The sequence below is a fragment of the Balaenoptera acutorostrata genome, chromosome 2 (assembly GCF_949987535.1).
Source record: "Balaenoptera acutorostrata chromosome 2, mBalAcu1.1, whole genome shotgun sequence".
In the NCBI taxonomy this organism is placed as follows: domain Eukaryota; kingdom Metazoa; phylum Chordata; class Mammalia; order Artiodactyla; family Balaenopteridae; genus Balaenoptera; species Balaenoptera acutorostrata.
The window spans coordinates 55,956,530-55,974,421 of NC_080065.1; the positions used below are offsets into that span (position 1 = coordinate 55,956,530).

At 36.0% G+C, this 17,892-nt stretch overlaps 1 protein-coding gene across 4 annotated transcripts in view; it reads left to right on the forward strand.

Annotated features, from left to right (window-relative positions):
- The window catches only part of SREK1 (splicing regulatory glutamic acid and lysine rich protein 1), a 61,164-nt gene that overhangs the window by 26,182 nt on the left and 17,090 nt on the right, over positions 1–17,892 (forward strand). For all 4 annotated transcript variants that reach the window (XM_007175997.3, XM_007175998.2, XM_007175999.2 and 1 more), the window contains 4 exons: positions 801–915; positions 6,053–6,172; positions 6,544–6,924; positions 16,390–16,485. In XM_007175997.3, coding sequence (XP_007176059.2) covers positions 801–915; positions 6,053–6,172; positions 6,544–6,924; positions 16,390–16,485 — 712 coding nt within the window. The remainder of the gene's footprint in view (positions 1–800; positions 916–6,052; positions 6,173–6,543; positions 6,925–16,389; positions 16,486–17,892) is intronic.

Here is a 17,892-nt window from a genome sequence, read left to right on the forward strand (position 1 = left end):
TGTTCAGTCCCTTCATTTTACAAACAAGAAGACTGAAACTCAAAAAAGAGTAAGTGACTTAATTAGTGTTAAAGGTTGAAGAACTATTTAGCACAAATATCTTTTTCCGTGATACTGAATTGAGGTACATTAGCTTGAGTTAATCAGTTCTTTATATTTTAATAGCAAAATCAGTACGCAGAACTGATTTGCTTAAAGCAAAGTGTAAATATTATTGTGAGGCTAAAGACAATAAATATATTTTAAATGTTATGATTAAGCAGATTCACTTTTCCTTCAAAGTTTTAATTTTAAAAATAGAGAAGAGAGCCCATGAGTTAGGAAAAATACAGAGTCTATTTTAGCATGGTAAAGGAACACCCTTTCAAACTTTTGTGTTGCTAACTAAAATTAGAAATCCAACCTAAAAATGTCTAGATGGTTTTTTACATTTGAGCAAATTTTCTAAATTAGCACTCAGAATTTAAGCTTCAATTCTAGAAAAATAAATGGAAAAAGGATTTAAAATCACTGTCATAGGAATTACAGACATGTTATAATCGTACATTATGGCAGCAACAAAATACTACGAACAGCTGTTTATAATCATCTGGTTTATATGTACTGCTGCAGGGTGGCTGCACTCAACGAGTTTATGCAATGACTTTCTTGGATGTTTCTGAAGGATAATTGCACAGGAGGAGGATGTACAGAGAGTAGGCCCCTTGCACTATATGTGGTACATTCCACTTGTGCCTGATTATTAACTGGGATCTTTAATTGTTCTGAGCTTACACTGCAAAGTGGTTTTTTCCTCCCAGAGTCTGGAAAGAACAATGAAAGAAAAGGCGGTCGATCTCGTTCCCACACTCGTTCAAAATCCAGGTCTAGCTCAAAATCCCGTTGTAGAAGGAAAAGATCACAGTCAAAACACAGGTGAGAATTTCTACTGTCATATTTAAATTTTTTCGGTTTTGTATTTACAGTGGTGAAGATTTTCTGAGTTTTTGTCCAAGTATCAGAGTGTAGAAATTTCACTGGTGTTCACCAGGGAGTATGGTTACCATTAGATATTGCTTTAATTGTAATGCTAAAGAAAGAAGTTTTATCTAATTAATATATAATTTCAACTAATTTTTAGTTTTAGAAGTTGGTTTTCTATCTTAAGATGTTCTATTCCTGATTTTTCTAAGAGTAAACTAGTCTTTATACAGAACTGGCAGAAAATTTTCATTCTTCATATTGGGAAAAGGGAACATCTGATGCTGAAAATATTGCTGAAGTTGTTGCAGCTTTTTTGTTTTTTTCTTCCCCCACTTCCCTCAAGGTCTGGGGAGCACCACCCGAGATCTTGATTTCAAGTAGTTACCTTTCTCCAATACTGTGTGTCAAATGGGGTACTTTAAGTCATTGTACTCTTGGTGGTAAGAGCCTCTTCCACCCACTTTGGGACCTGAAACATAGGAGTAACTTGCAGCTTTAATTGCAGCTGTTGTATTGTGCTTAAGCTCTACTTTTGTTCTGTTTATCTTATTTTTGAGCATGGCTTTGTCATTTTGAAGTACTTTTAAAATCTTTTGTGTTTGGTGCAAAGGGGATCTCAAGATATAAACTTGCAACACCATCTTGATTGGAAGTAACCTAAGAGTCATGTTTAAAATAAGTTTTATTGTCTTCTTTAAGATGTGGAGGGGGCTGTTACTGAAATGTGAACACGTATGCAGTGGATCCTAATTGCATGTTACATGTGCATACATACGCATACTCTCTAAAGAGAAGAGGCAGAGAAAAGTGTGTGTGCGTGCGAGTGTGCATGTTTGTTGGGAGTATTAGAGAAGGAGGAGGATTTGAGGGGAGGGAAAAAAGGAACCAGTATGCTCTATGTTGAACCTCACCAGCAAGCTCAGTTTAGTCTTGCTTTTCTGTGCTAATCAAGGAGATTGAGGCAATGAGATAGGAAAATATGATATTCTTTTTTTAAATTTATTTTTTATTGAAGTATACTTGAATTACAATGTTGTATAGCAGAGTGACTCAGTTATACATACATATATGTTCTTTTTCGTATTCTTTTCCATTATGGTTTATCACAGGATACTGAATGTAGTTCCCTGTGCTATACAGTAGGACCTTGTTGTTTATCCATTCTATGTATACCAGTTTGCATCTGCTAATCCCAAACTCTCACGTCTCCCCTCTCCCATCCCCCTCCCCCTTGGCAACCAGCAGTCTATTCTCTATGTCCCTGATATTATTTCTGTTTCATAGATAGGTTCATTTGTATCATATTTTAAATTCCACATGTGATATCATATGGTATTTGTCTTCTCTTTCTGACTGACTTCACTTAGTATGATAATCCCTAGTTGCAGATATTCTTAATTAGACTCTAGCAAACTATACTTTCAGCTCTCTACTGGTGTATACTTCTCTACTATTAGCTTGCAGAATTCCTTTTGGAATATGGTTTTAATCTCTGTCTCTATCCAAGGCCTTACAGTAAGGCAAATTCATGTCCAAGAGAAGGAAGTTGTTTTCATGTACAAGGAATAAGACAGTGTAGCAAAGCCAGAATTGGAGAAGGAAAGTGGTATAGAATCAGTGGTACTAGATTATGGATATTTCTATAGGTCAGCAGGGTGGTGAAGGTAAAGGAGATCAAGAAAATACAGAATTGAGCTGAAGAGTAATAACTTTTCTGAGGAAGAAAAAGAGCAATGACTTAAATCTTACTTTGTGTTATAAGAGCCATGCTCCAAATCTAATATCTTAGTGGTTTTCTAAGGCTGGAAAAAAAGCAAAATTTGATTATTAATATCATTTTTTCCTTGATAATTTCTGTGAAGCTTTCTCTGTTGGGACAAATAATTTAACTAAGGTTTTTACTCTTATCGTTTTCAGTATATTGGGATATTTTCCCTTTCCAAGGGTTAGTGGAGGATGGGTTATTCTGTCTAAAATGAAATTTGTTAATTATTCTTATTCATGGGAGTGATTTCATGGAGGTCTGTCTAATTACGTAGCATTAGAAGTTAATTGTTCTTGGCTGGTGCGCACACCCAAACACGCACATACACACAGGCACACCTTGTTTTATTTTACTCTGCTTTATTGTGCTTCACAGATATTGTGGTTTGTTTTTTTTTTTTGATATTGTGGTTTTTTAACAAATTGAAAGTTTGTGGCAGCACTGCATTGTCAGATGACGATTAGCATTTTTTAGCAATAAAGTATTTTTAATTAAGGTATATACATTGTTTTTTTTTTAAGACATAATGCTGTTGCACACTTAATACACTACAGTATAGAGTAAATATAAATTGTATATGCACTGGGAAGCCAAAAAATTCCTGACTCGCTTTATTGTGATATTCCCTTTGTTGTGGTGGTCTGGAACCAAACCCACAATAACTCTGAGGTATGCCTTGTATATCTTTTTTGTCAGCATAAACTGTTTTTATACATGGTGTATATAAACACAAGAAGCCTTTACTAAGGTCATAAAGAAATAAAAAAGAGGATGAGTTTTGTTGAAAAGAAAAGAAATTCCTCGCCCCAAAACATTTGACTTGTGGAACTCCCTCCGCCTCTCCACCCTACGTAGGGGATGGCAAGCATTTCTCGGTTTCCCCTCCCCTTCTAGTGGGATTGGATACCCTCAGCTCTGGCTCTGACCCACTAGACCTAGCAGGAGTATGGGTTGCAGGAGCCCTTGTTCTTGAAGCCCCACCTTCTTCTACCTTCGTAGTGTTCTGATACTTCCAGAACTTTCCCCTGACTCTTTCCCTGTTCCTTCTTCTTTCTGTAGGAGGGAGGAAATAGTTATTTGTTACTATGACCTTGGCTAGAACTGGGAAGATGTGTTTCCACTCTGTCCAAATTTTTATGTGTTTTTTTCATAGGGACAGTGTTAGAAAAGGTGGGTAGTACTCTATTATATTTTAAAGTTAAGTAACCTTTACAGACCAGCATAGGAACTATAAGACATTTTATAATATTTTAATGGGAAACAACTGATTTACAAAGGAACTTTGATGCAACATAATGGTAAGTTGCCCTTTATTTACAATTTAACTTATAAATGCAGTTTTGTACATCATGTTAAAATGACAGCTGTTAATGATAGCTCAAATCTTTATCTTTGGTTGGATTAGATTTGCTCTTGACTTGAAGCTTTTAGCTTTCCTAATAGAAAACTTGTAGGCAACTAGTGGGTGAGACAGACATGAAATATTTAATGTCAAAATTGAAATATAATAATTACTCTTGAGCAGTGACTTTCAAACTCTGAGGACCCACAGGATAAGGTGGGAAGCCAAGTGGTCAGTGCCTTTTTATTATTAACTTTAATTTGTTATGGCTGTGGTTAATTTTCTTAAAGGAGTTTATTTAATTAAGATTGGAAAGTGCTATTTGAAGAAAACAGAATTACTATTTATTTTTTTTAGCAAGGTTAACTAGAATAGAAATCTTAAGACTTATTAAGTACATAGAAGCAAAGGCCCTATAAAACATTATGACCCTCATGTGGATGTCTGTAAATGGACTAAAAATGTTATAAGTTTTTAAGTTTTCCCCTAATAGCTACTACTTGACCCTTGTGTCTCTTAGGTTATTAGTGATAAAGGTTTCAACAAACTACGAATTATCTTCGTATATTAAAAATGAGGTATGAAGATAAGTGTATAATAGATGAGTGGTTCAGTTGAAAATTAGCTGTTGGAAAACAAATTTTAACTAACTGAAAAATGTGTTTTAAGAACAAGATCATTACTTAATTGAGGATTGTCTGGAGACTTTTCTGGTTTCATGGCATAGCACAAGCATTTAACTATATGTATTTCTTTTATAGATACTTGTTTTAACTTAATTCATGAAGATATTACTATCAAGATGAGCTTTAATTATATAAGGCATACTTGTAGACGTTCATTTGACCCCTTGGAATAAATAGAGATATAATTTAAAGTTTTCATTTATGTTAATTGTTAATGATGATGATGCAGATATTGAGATAGGATTTTTAATCATTTACTCTGCACTCGAAACTGTTAGGCAGTTTTCCATATATCATCTGTTTTAATTCTCATGACAGTTCTAGGAGGTATAGGTATGATTCTTACTCCAGTTTTTAGATGAAGAAACTCAGGCTTAGAGAGGTTAAGTGATTAGCCAGAGTTCTCACAGCTATTATGTGGCAGAACTGAGTGTCAGAGCCAGAGTGTTTAACTCCGAAGCCGGTGAGTCTCATCACTTTGTTGTTTAAGTTGTATGCCTTCAATTTGGTTACATTTAAATAAATAGTTCCTAGGATACCTCATTATGAAAAATGTCACATTATGTAAGCTATTATTTCAGTTGGGAAAGGAGCCTAGAGAATTTCAGAATTGGAATAACAGTTATTTTTCCTCCAACAATTCCAGTAATAAAGGTTTCTTTTAATAGCTTTGTTTATGTAATAAAATCAAGGCTTTGCAAATTCAACATTTGATTATATTTAGCTTTAACTCATGAGTAAGATGTTTGGTTTCCTGTCACTAGCACCATCATTAGTACTGTGCTTCCCTATGCATTCTTCTTAATATGTGTTATGACAAATAGCACACAGTCACTTATAGAAACCATTGAACCATATAACCACTACTCCCTGTCAAAGATAAGTTATAGCCACAAGCAGTAATATTACATGCAAGTCAAGAGTTAAAGACAATTTTTGGTATGAAAACTTGGACCGTGGGAGAAGTTGTTTGTTCTAATTGAGGCATGTAATATTTAGCAAAAGAAAGCCACGCCTGAAACTGTCACCTTAAGTCTGACATAGGAAATACCTTAAATTCTTTTTCTGTTTTTCTGTCTTTGTGTTCTGGACAGTGAACTGTCTGGTGAAGTTTCCAATAAATAAATTTATGTCAGATAATCTAATTTTGAAGCATTATGTAATAGAGAATTTAAAAATATTGATAAATACTGTCAGGATTGGTTTTAAAACTCTCTTATTTGAAAGATCTTAAATATTTATAAATTGAAATTCTGAGAATAAGTTTTGATATTCTAACAATTTGTTTTTCTTTAGGAGTAGATCCCATAATAGATCACGTTCAAGACAAAAAGATAGACGTAGATCTAAGAGCCCTCATAAAAAACGCTCTAAATCAAGGGAGAGGCGGAAGTCAAGGAGTCGTTCGCGTTCACGGTGAGTTTTTTGGAAATTAAGGGTAGTTTTCTCATGACCTCATTTGTTAAAAATCTGTTGTGGTTTAAATTTTTAATGAAAGAAATTAAACTTTTTTCTGATTGTTTCAGTAATGATTTAATATTGATTGTCATTGATTTGAATCTGATGGTTAGTATGACTCATGAGATTTCCAGACTAAATTCAGCCTGATAATTGTTTCATTTAGCAGCTTCATGTATACATAAATTATTTAGAAATTTATATGTAATGTCTTACAGCTATTATACATTATTTTGTGTTGATAATTGTTGAGGAAAGAGAATGAGGTCCTTGTTGGGGAGTAGAATTATTTTAGTTGTGAATTTATTTATTTACTTTTGTTTTTAAAGGGACAAAAGAAAAGACAACCGAGAAAAAATCAAGGAAAAGGAAAGAGTGAAAGAAAAAGATAGAGAAAAGGAAAGGGAAAAAGAGAGAGACAGGGAAAAGGAACGTGAAAAAGAAAAGGAACGGGGTAAAAACAAAGATAAAGACCGGGATAAAGAACGGGAAAAGGACCGAGATAAAGACAAGGAGAAGGACAGAGAGAGAGAGCGGGAAAAAGAGCATGAAAAGGAACGAGACAAAGAGAAGGAGAAGGAACAGGACAAAGAAAAGGAACGAGAAAAGGACAGATCCAAAGAGATAGATGAGAAAAGGAAGAAGGATAAAAAGTCCAGAACACCACCCAGAAGTTACAATGCATCAAGAAGATCTCGTAGTTCCAGCAGGTTTGATAATGCTTAAAGTTTTTACCAAAGGGCTTACTGATGACAAATGAAAACATAAATTTTGACTGGGGGAAAAGATAATTGTGCACAAGTGGAATCAGTACAATAATATCAGAACATTTCCCTCTGATAGCAGAGTAAACGTTTCTCTAGCAGAGGGATTGCTACAGTATTGAATCTATGAGGAGGAAGAGAGAATATTGGCCAGAATTACTTGAAAAGTTAACTGTCCTTTGTAATCCACTATTTTAACCTGGCAGTGGTGTCAGTGGCTGCTGTTGCTGCTGCTTATTATTTTCTTGGAGGGTGGGATGGCAGGGGCAAGTTTTTTGTTTTTGTTTTTTTTTAGGTAGAGAAATTGACTTCTTAGGCGTCTATATTTCTTTGGAATGATATGGTAAATTTTAATATATAAAATTATTTCTAAAGTTACAGTATTAGTCATTTTCGTCATCTAAGTTCATTTTTACTGCTCTACTTTGTTGAATATATGATGTTTAAATTTTGGTTTTCATTTATTAATTTGTTGTTAAGGATTTGCTTTTTTCTTAGGACTGTTTATTAATAGGTACACTGCCACCAGGTGGCAGGAGGTTGCCATAGTAACATCAGCAAAATGAGGACCTTCCTTAATTCAAGATTATCTCAACCTACATCCATTGCTCCAGATGATACTGTGACTATAAATAAATGGAAATTCCCAAGTTGTGTTAAACTATATCTTAAAAATACTTTAAAAACATATTTTTCAAGTTTTAAAGATATTTTAAAATGGTTTTTCATAGAACATAATTTCTGAGACAATGGACTATATATTTTGTAATTTTTTAACTTGTGTTTTAACAGCTTATTCTTTTTTTTTTTTTTTAAACATCTTTATTGAAGTATAATTGCCTTACAATAGTGTGTTAGCTTCTGCTTTATAACAAAGTGAATCAGTTATACATATACAATATGTTCCCATTTCTCTTCCCTCTTGCATCTCCCTCCCTCCCACCCTCCCCATCCCACCCCTCTAGGTGGTCACAAAGCACCGAGCTGATCTCCCTGTGCTATGCGGCTGCTTCCCACTAGTTATCTATTTTACATTTGGTAGTGTATATATGTCCATGACACTCTCTTACCCTGTCACATCTCACCCCACCCCCTCCCCATATCCTCAAGTCCATTCTCTAGTAGGTCTGTGTCTTTATTCCCGTCTTGCCACTAGGTTCTTCATGGCCTTTTTTTTTTCCCTTAGATTCCGTATATATGTGTTAGCATACTGTATTTGTTTTTCTCTTTCTGACTTACTTCACTCTGTATGACAGACTCTAACTCCATCCACCTCATTACAAATACCTCCATTTCATTTCTTTTTATGGCTGAGTAATATTCCATTGTATATATGTGCCACATCTTCTTTATCCATTCATCTGTCGATGGACACTTAGGTTGCTTCCATGTCCTGGCTATTGTAGATAGAGCTGCCATGAACATTTTGGTACATGACTCTTTTTGACCTATGGTTTTCTCAGGGTATATGCCCAGTAGTGGGATTGCTGGGTCGTATGGTAGTTCTATTTGTAGTTTTTTAAGGAACCTCCATACTGTTCTCCATAGTGGCTGTATCAATTTACATTCCCACCAACAGTGCAAGAGTGTTCCCTTTCCTCCACACCCTCTCCAGCATTTATTGTTTCTAGATTTTTTGATGATGGCCATTCTGACCGGTGTGAGATGATATCTCATTGTAGTTTTGATTTGCATTTCTCTAATGATTAATGATGTTGAGCATTCTTTCATGTGTCTGTAGGCCATCCGTATATCTTCTTTGGAGAAATGTCTATTTAGATCTTCTGCCCATTTTTGGATTGGGTTGTTCGTTTTTTTGTTATTGAGCTGCATGAGCTGCTTGTAAATCTTGGAGATTAATCCTTTGTCAGTTGCTTCATTTGCAAATATTTTCTCCCATTCTGAGGGTTGTCTTTTGGTCTTGTTTATGGTTTCCTTTGCTGTGCAAAAGCTTTTCAGTTTCATTAGGTCCCATTTGTTTATTTGTGTTCTTATTTCCATTTCTCTGGGAGCTGGGTCAAAAAGAATCTTGCTGTGATGTATGTCATAGAGTGTTCTGCCTATGTTTTCCTCTAAGAGTTTGATAGTGTCTGCCCTTACACTTAGGTCTTTAATCCATTTTGAGTTTATTTTTGTGCATGGTGTCAGGGAGTGTTCTAATTTCATACTTTTACATGTTCCTGTCCAATTTTCCCAGCACCACTTATTGAAGAGGCTGTCTTTTCTCCACTATATATGCTTGCCTCCTTTATCAAAGATAAGTTGACCATATGTGTGTGGGTTTATCTCTGGGCTTTCTATCCTGTTCCATTGATCTATATTTCTGTTTTTGTGCCAGTACCAAACTGTCTTGATTACTGAAGCTTTGTAATATAGTCTGAAGTCAGGGAGCCTGATTCCCCCAGCTCCATTTTTCGTTCTCAAGATTGCTTTGGCTATTCGGGGTCTTTTGTGTTTCCATACAAATTGTGAAATTTTTTGTTCTAGTTCTGTGAAAAATGCCAGTGGTAGTTTGATAGGGATTGCATTGAATCTGTAGATTGCTTTGGGTAGTAGAGTCATTTTCACAATGTTGATTCTTCCAATCCAGGAACACGGTATATCTCTCCATCTATTCGTATCATCTTTAATTTCTTTCATCAGTGTCTTATAATTTTCTGCATACAGGTCTTTTGTCTCCTTAGGTAGGTTTATTCCTAGATATTTTATTCTTTTTGTTGCAATGGTAAATGGGAGTGTTTTCTTAATTTCACTTTCAGATTTTTCGTCATTAGTGTATAGAAATGCAAGAGATTTCTGTGCATTAATTTTGTATCCTGCTACTTTACCAAATTCATTGATTAGCTCTAGGAGTTTTCTGGTAGCATCTTTAGGATTCTCTATGTATAGTATCATGTCATCTGCAAATAGTGACAGCTTTACTTCTTCTTTTCCGATTTGGATTCCTTTTATTTCTTTGTCTTCTCTTATTGCTGTGGCTAACACTTCCAAAACTATGTTGAATAATAGTGGTGAGAGTGGGCAACCTTGTCTTGTTCCTGATCTTAGTGGAAATGGTTTCAGTTTTTCACCATTGAGGACGATGTTGGCTGTGGGTTTGTCATATATGGCCTTTATTATGTTGAGGAAAGTTCCCTCTATGCCTACTTTCTGCAGGGCTTTTATCATAAATGGGTGTTGAATTTTGTCGAAAGCTTTCTCTGCATCTATTGAGATGATCATATGGTTTTTCTCCTTCAATTTGTTAATATGGTGTATCACATTGATTGATTTGCGTATATTGAAGAATCCTTGCATTCCTGGGATAAACCCCACTTGATCATGGTGTATGATCCTTTTAATGTGCTGTTGGATTCTGTTTGCTAGTATTTTGTTGAGGATTTTTGCATCTATGTTCATCAGTGATATTGGCCTGTAGTTTTCTTTCTTTGTGACATCTTTGTCTGGTTTTGGTATCAGGGTGATGGTGGCCTCGTAGAATGAGTTTGGGAGTGTTCCTCCCTCTGCAATATTTTGGAAGAGTTTGAGAAGGATAGGTGTTAGCTCTTCTCTAAATGTTTGATAGAATTCACCTGTGAAGCCATCTGGTCCTGGGCTTTTGTTTGTTGGAAGGTTTTTAATCACAGTTTCAATTTCAGTGCTTGTGATTGGTCTGTTCATATTTTCTATTTCTTCCTGGTTCAGTCTCGGCAGTTTGTGCATTTCTAAGAATCTGTCCATTTCTTCCAGGTTGTCCATTTTATTGGCATAGAGTTGCTTGTAGTAATCTCTCATGATCTTTTGTATTTCTGCAGTGTCAGTGGTTACTTCTCCTTTTTCATTTCTAATTCTATTGATCTGAGTCTTCTCCCTTTTTCTCTTGATGAGTCTGGCTAATGGTTTATCAATTTTGTTTATCTTCTCAAAGAACCAGCTTTTAGTTTCATTGATTTTTGCTATTGTTTCCTTCATTTCTTTTTCATTTATTTCTGACCTGATCTTCATAATTTCTTTCCTTCTGCTGGCTTTGGGGTTTTTTTGTTCTTCTTTCTCTAATTGCTTTAGGTGCAAGGTTAGGTTGTTTATTCGAGATGTTTCCTGTTTCTTGAGGTAGGCTTGTATTGCTATAAACTTCCCTCTTAGCACTGCTTTTGCTGCGTCCCATAGGTTTTGGGTCGTCGTGTCTCCATTGTCATTTGTTTCTAGGTATTTTTTGATTTCCCCTTTGATTTCTTCAGTAATCACTTCGTTATTAAGTAATGTATTGTGTAGCCTCCATGTGTTTGCATTTTTTACAGATCTTTTCCTGTAATTGATATCTAGTCTCATAGCGTTGTGGTCGGAAAAGATACTTGATACGATTTCAATTTTCTTAAATTTACCAAGGCTTGATTTGTGGCCCAAGATATGATCTATCCTGGAGAATGTTCCATGAGCACTTGAGAAAAATGTGTATTCTGTTGTTTTTGGGTGGAATGTCCTATAAATATCAATTAAGTCCATATTGTTTAATGTATCATTTAAAGCTTGTGTTTCCTTATTTATTTTCATTTTGGATGATCTGTCCATTGGTGAAAGTGGGGTGTTAAAGTCCCCTACTATGATTGTGTTGCTGTCAATTTCCCCTTTTATGGCTGTTAGTATTTGCCTTATGTATTGAGGTGCTCCTATGTTGGGTGCATAAATATTTACAATTGTTATAGCTTCCTCTTGGATCGATCCCTTGATCATTATATAGTGTCCTTCTTTGTCTCTTGTAATAGTCTTTATTTTAAAGTCTATTTTGTCTGATATGAGAATTGCTACTCCAGCTTTCTTTTGATTTCCATTTGCATGGAATATCTTTTTCCATCCCCTCACTTTCAGTCTGTATGTGTCTCTAGGTCTGAAGTGGGTCTCTTGTAGACAGCATATATATGGGTCTTGTTTTTGTATCCATTCAGCCAGCCTGTGTCTTTTGGTGGGAGCATTTAATCCATTTACATTCAAGGTAATTATCGATATGTATGTTCCTATTCCCATTTTCTTAAATGTATTGGGTTTGTTATTGTAGGTGTTTTCCTTCTCTTGTGTTTCTTGCCTAGAGAAGTTCCTTTAGCATTTGTTGTAAAGCTGGTTTGGTGGTGCTGAACTCTCTCAGCTTTTGCTTGTCTGTAAAGGTTTTAATTTCTCCATCAAATCTGAATGAGATCCTTGCTGGGTAGAGTAATCTTGGTTGTAGGTTTTTCTCCTTCATCACTTTAAGTATATCCTGCCACTCCCTTCTGGCTTGCAGAGTTTCTGCTGAGCGATCAGATGTTAACCTTATGGGGATTCCCTTGTGTGTTATTTGTTTTTTTTCCCTTGCTGCCTTTAATATGTTTTCCTTATATTTAATTTTTGACAGTTTGATTAATATGTGTCTTGGCGTGTTCCTCCTTGGGTTTATCCTGTATGGGACTCTCTGTGCTTCCAGGACTTGATTAACTATTTCCTTTCCCATATTAGGGAAGTTTTCAACTATAATCTCTTCAAAAATTTTCTCAGTCCCTTTCTTTTTCTCTTCTTCTTCTGGTACCCCTATAATTCGAATGTTGGAGCGTTTAATGTTGTCCCAGAGGTCCCTGAGACTGTCCTCAGTTCTTTTCATTCTTTTTTCTTTATCCTGCTCTGTAGTAGTTATTTCCACCATTTTATCTTCCAGGTCACTTATCCTTTCTTCTGCCTCAGTTATTCTACTATTGATCCCATCTAGAGTATTTTTAATTTCATTTATTGTGTTCTTCATCATTGCTTGGTTCCTCTTTAGTTCTTCTACATCCTTGTTAAATGTTTCTTGCATTTTGTCTATTCTATTTCCAAGATTTTGGATCATCCTTACTATCATTATTCTGAATTCTTTTTCAGGTAGACTACCTATTTCCTCTTCATTTGTTAAGTCCAGTGTGTTTTGAGCCTGCTCCTTCATCTGCTGTGTGTTTTTCTGTCGTCTCATTTTGCCTATCTTACTGTGTTTGGGGTCTCCTTTTCACAGGCTGCAGGTTCGTAGTTCCCGTTGTTTTTGGTATCTGTCCCCAGTGGCTAAGGTTGGTTCAGTGGGTTGTGTAGGCTTCCTGGTGGAGGGAACTAGTGCCTGAGTTCTGGTGGATGAGGCTAGATCTTGTCTTTCTGGTGGGCACGTCCACGTCTGGTGGTGTATTTTGGGGTGTCTGTGGCCTTATTTTGATTTTAGGCAGCCTCTCTGCTAATGGATGGGGTTGTGTTCCTGTCTAGCTAGTTGTTTGGCATAGGGTGTCCAGCACTGTAGCTTGCTGGTCGTTGAGTGAAGCTGGGTCTTGATGTTGAGATGGAGATCTCTGGGAGATTTTTGCCGTTTGGTATTACGTGGAGCTGGGAGGTCTCTTGTGGACCAGTGTTCTGAAGTTGGCTCTCCCACCTCAGAGGCACGGCCCTGATGCCTGGCTGGAGCACCAAGAGCCTTTCATCCACACGGCTGTTCCTGTAGTAGTACTGATGTGCTACACTCGTCGACTGAGCTTGCAGCCGGGCTAACGTGGCCATAGCCTCAGCGCGCCGGCTCCAGCTTATTCTTAATACTAGTCTTTGGCTAGTTAATAGAAGATAATTGCAAGCATTTATTGAGTGCTTTACCATATGCCAGATTTTATGTCTCAGCAGAGTTTTTCATGACTGATCTTATTTAATCCTCACGGTAAGCCTGTGAGACGACTGTTATCATGGTTTTAAAACATGAGGAAACCAAAGCTCAGAGGAAATTTTCTATCTGCTCTGCACTTTAGTTAGAAGTATAGTAGTATAGTAGCTCTTTCTCCTCTTTTTAGAGATTGTTTAACTGAGGACTCTAGCCAGTACTTGGTACTGGCTTTTTAAAAATGCCTCAGAATTATATAGTTGAAAGCAACAGTATATGTTAAAATGTGACTTCAAATCAGTAGGTCATTGCCATATTTCAGCACATTGAACCAAAACCTGAAGAAATTAACTCATTTGCTGTGGGTATCAGTTGAGCCTTGCAGACTGCATCTTTATTGCAGTTATTTTATTGGTTGTGTTTCACACATTCCTTTGTGTTTCTGTGATCGTTTAGACATTGCCCTTCACAACACCAAATAATATTTCGATTCCTTTTTAAAAAAATTAATTAATTAATTTTAAGTTTTGGCTGCCTTGGGTCTCCATTGCTGCACGTGGGCTTTCTTTAGTTGTGGTGAGTGGGGGCTACTCTTTGTTGCGGTGTGTGGGCTTCTCATTGCGGTGGCTTCTCTTGTTGCAGAGTATGGGCTCTAGGTGCGCGGCCTTCAGTAGTTTTGGCACCACGGGCTTCAGTAGTTGTGGCATGTGGTCTCTAGAGTGCAGGCTCAGTAGTTGTGTCACATAGGCGTAGTTGCTCTGCGGCATCTTTCTGGACCAGGGATCGAACCCATGTCCCCTGCATTGGCAGGCGGATTCTTAACCGCTGCGCCACCAGGGAAGTCCCCTCAATTCCTTTTAAATTCAGTTGAATTTACTTTTTCTGATGACTTTGAAATGTTTATAATTTTTTCATGGGTCATTTTAAGTTGCTTGATATTTAAGAAAGTGTAGATGTTCACATTCAGTTCTTAGTTCTTAAGATACCTCTGGGGCCTGGAGAATAAATGCTGACTAATGTTAGTTCCTAAAGGTTCAGCAGTGTGGAATGTTTCATGCTTTCAGAAGAGCTTGCTGAAGAGTTACCATTTCTTACCTTGTAGCATTTTTCTTCCTTTCAGGTGCTCTGATTTGTTTAGTGAATGGGAAACCTCTTAACTGCCCAGAATAATAGTCTACTTAATATTTTTATTTCCAACATTGTCTTCTGAGCTACATTTTTAAGGAAAAATTTTGATATTTAAAAACTTTTAATGCTTGGAATTACAGTTAATAAGGATGAGACCATCAAAGGGAAGGAGAACATATTTACTGAGCACCTGCTGTGCACCAGACACTAGGCTTGGTACTTCACAGGTATTATCCTGATCCTCATAACAAAACTACAAGGCCTGAGTTATTATCTCCATTTTTCAATTGGAAAAACTGAGTCTCAGATAAAGTAATATGACCCCAGTCGTGCTGTTGGTAAGATGTGGAACTAAAATTTAAATGTAAGCCTAATCAACTCCCAATTCTGCATACTAGAGCTGACAGCTTCTTTCTCGACAAACTGACATTCTAGCTTCCTGTCTGTCCAGCCTTAGCTCTCATTATCACTAACTGGTAATTATTAGATGTCCACCTGTACATAGTGCTTCCTGAACATACAGGTAAAGAGTTACACTGATGAAGATGGAGCCATTTTGTGTAAACTTAAAGTCTGGAATACACTGATATTCTCATGCTATGAAAAAAGTACTTCTGGTTCTTGTGCGGGGTAGGGAGGTGCTGTTACAGAATGGCATTGATTAAATGGAATAACGTCATCTAATTTCCATATTAGGAAGTATAATTTGGGGGTGACTTGGAAATAAAATTGGGTAACGGAGGAGAGAACCTTAGGTAGAGTTGGAATTGATTTATTTGTGTTCTCAAAGTTCTTGAGCTCTTTTGGTCGTAACATCTACTGTGTATATACCACATATGAGCATTGTCTAGTTTTTTATTTTACAGATGAAAAATGCACACAAAATGTTTCATTAGCCTAGAGTCAGCTTACTGAGGTGATAAGGAGAACTTGAATTCTAGAGGATTTGGTGGTTTCAGCTATGTGGCCACTAATTATCAGAGCTTCTTGTGAGATAGGTCATTGGCTACATTAATATTTACCATCATATTTAAATCCCAGGTTTTAAGTAATTTCCTTATATCTAAGCAACTTGTGTGCTCAATTTTAAATGAATAGAACAACAATAATGAAACAGTAGGTTAAGGGGGTAAAAGCAATTTCTCTAAAAAGAATTAATGTTTAGAGACATTCTACATACTTGGGTTTAAAAAGTTCACATTTTGCAAGCCCATTTACCTTTCACTTCTTGAAAAGGGCCTGTTACCTTGTTAAAAAATAATCCACAGTGGGGCAGCAAGGAGCTAGATGCATGACAAAGGATCTGATAAGCAACACATGCTTTAGGTGCTGAGGAAGAACATGTTTGACTTGAGAGAGAATATGAAACATCCATTACTATTTTTCTACTCAAGAAATTACTGTCCAAATAAATCAGGTGAAAAGGAGGTCATCTACCCTTTCTGATATGAAATCTTAGAAGATGTTTTCATTGGTCTGTAAAATATACAGTTCATAATTTGACCTGTACTAGAATTAGATAATAGAACATTTTCATGAAAGACATTAGTTTAAACTGCCCTGTAAAGAATACTATTCACTTGAGAGCATTAAGGACCCTTTTGATTTTGTGTATTTGAATTATCTTTTATTTAAATTACTGTTTTTTAAAATGACATATTTTTGACTTTCAGGGAAAGGCGTAGGAGGAGAAGCAGGAGTTCTTCCAGATCGCCAAGAACATCAAAAACCATAAAAAGGAAATCCTCTAGGTCTCCATCCCCTAGGAGGTAGGTTGAAAGCATGTGCTAAAACTGAGGAGGAAGCAGGGGGAAAATTTTCTCTTTTCAGTCTATTTTTTTTAACTATATTTTGAATGAGTAATATGTAATGTATTTACGTGGTTTAGAAATCCAGAGAGTATAAAAAGTTATATAATGATAGGTCTTAACTTCCACCCAGGTGTCCATCTACCGTGTTCCCACAGGCAATGACTTTATTAGTTTTTTTTTTGGTATATCCTTCCAGTTTTATATATAGGTACAGATGAAAATATATAATTTTTATTTTCATCTTCTACAAAAGGTAAAACAAAATATACACTGTTGTACAATTTGCTTTTGTCACTTAACTACCAGGAGAACTTTCTGTATTCATCAGAAAGTGCTGCTTCATTCCGTTTTACAACTTCATGGACTTCCATTATCTGGCAGTACCTGGTTTATGTAACCAGCCTGCAGTAGAATGGGTTTTCTTAATTTTTCTTTTATAAATTATATAAGTCGTAATGAACAGCTTTGTACGTACGTAATTTTGTAATGTGCAAGTATGCAGAGAAAGTTTTCATAAATGGTATTTATTGTTGGGTCAGAGGGTGAGTGTGTTTGTAGTTTCGAGAGATTTCCTTCCCTGTTGGCCTTCATAAAGATTGGCAGCAGCATGTACTTTAACCAGCTCTGTATGAGAATGCCTGTTTCCCTATAGCAACTGCAGATTGTTACCAAAGTTGTGTATTTTTGTCCATCTGATAGATGAGAAGTGGTACCAGTGTATAGTAATTTCCGTTGCATTTTTCTTAAGAGTGAAGGTGGCCATCTCTTCATATATTTGAAGGCCATTTGTATTTCCTTTTCTGTGAGTTGTATATGTTGCCCATTTTTCATGGAGTCTGTTTTTGTGGGGTGTTTTTTTGGTTTATTTTTTCCTATTTCCAGGAGTTCTTTTTGTATTAGGGAGATTATTCTTTAGTGATTTGGTTTCAAGTATCATTCCTACTTTGTCATTTCTTATTAGAAATTGTTTATGAGACCTGATTTTATAGAGATTTTTGATTTTTATATAGTTTAATTCCTCAAGTTTTTTCTTTTGTGACTTCTACATTATGAGTCTTAAAGGTAGAAAAATCTTTCCTATTCCAAGGTTATAATAAAATTCCCCCATTGCTTCTTCTTGTACTTTTATGCTTTTAATTTTTGCATTTACGTCTTTGATCCATTAGGAGTTTATCCTTGTTTGCCATATGGCACATTGATCCAATTGTATTTTATTTTTCTAAATGCTTCTTTGTTGTTCCATATCATTATTAAAAACTCAGTTTTCCTAACGCTAATTTGATATATTTCCTTTGTCATATACTAAATTTTTCTGTCTGTGTTGGAGTCTATTTCTGGGGCTTCTCTGCTGTTGGATTGGTTTGA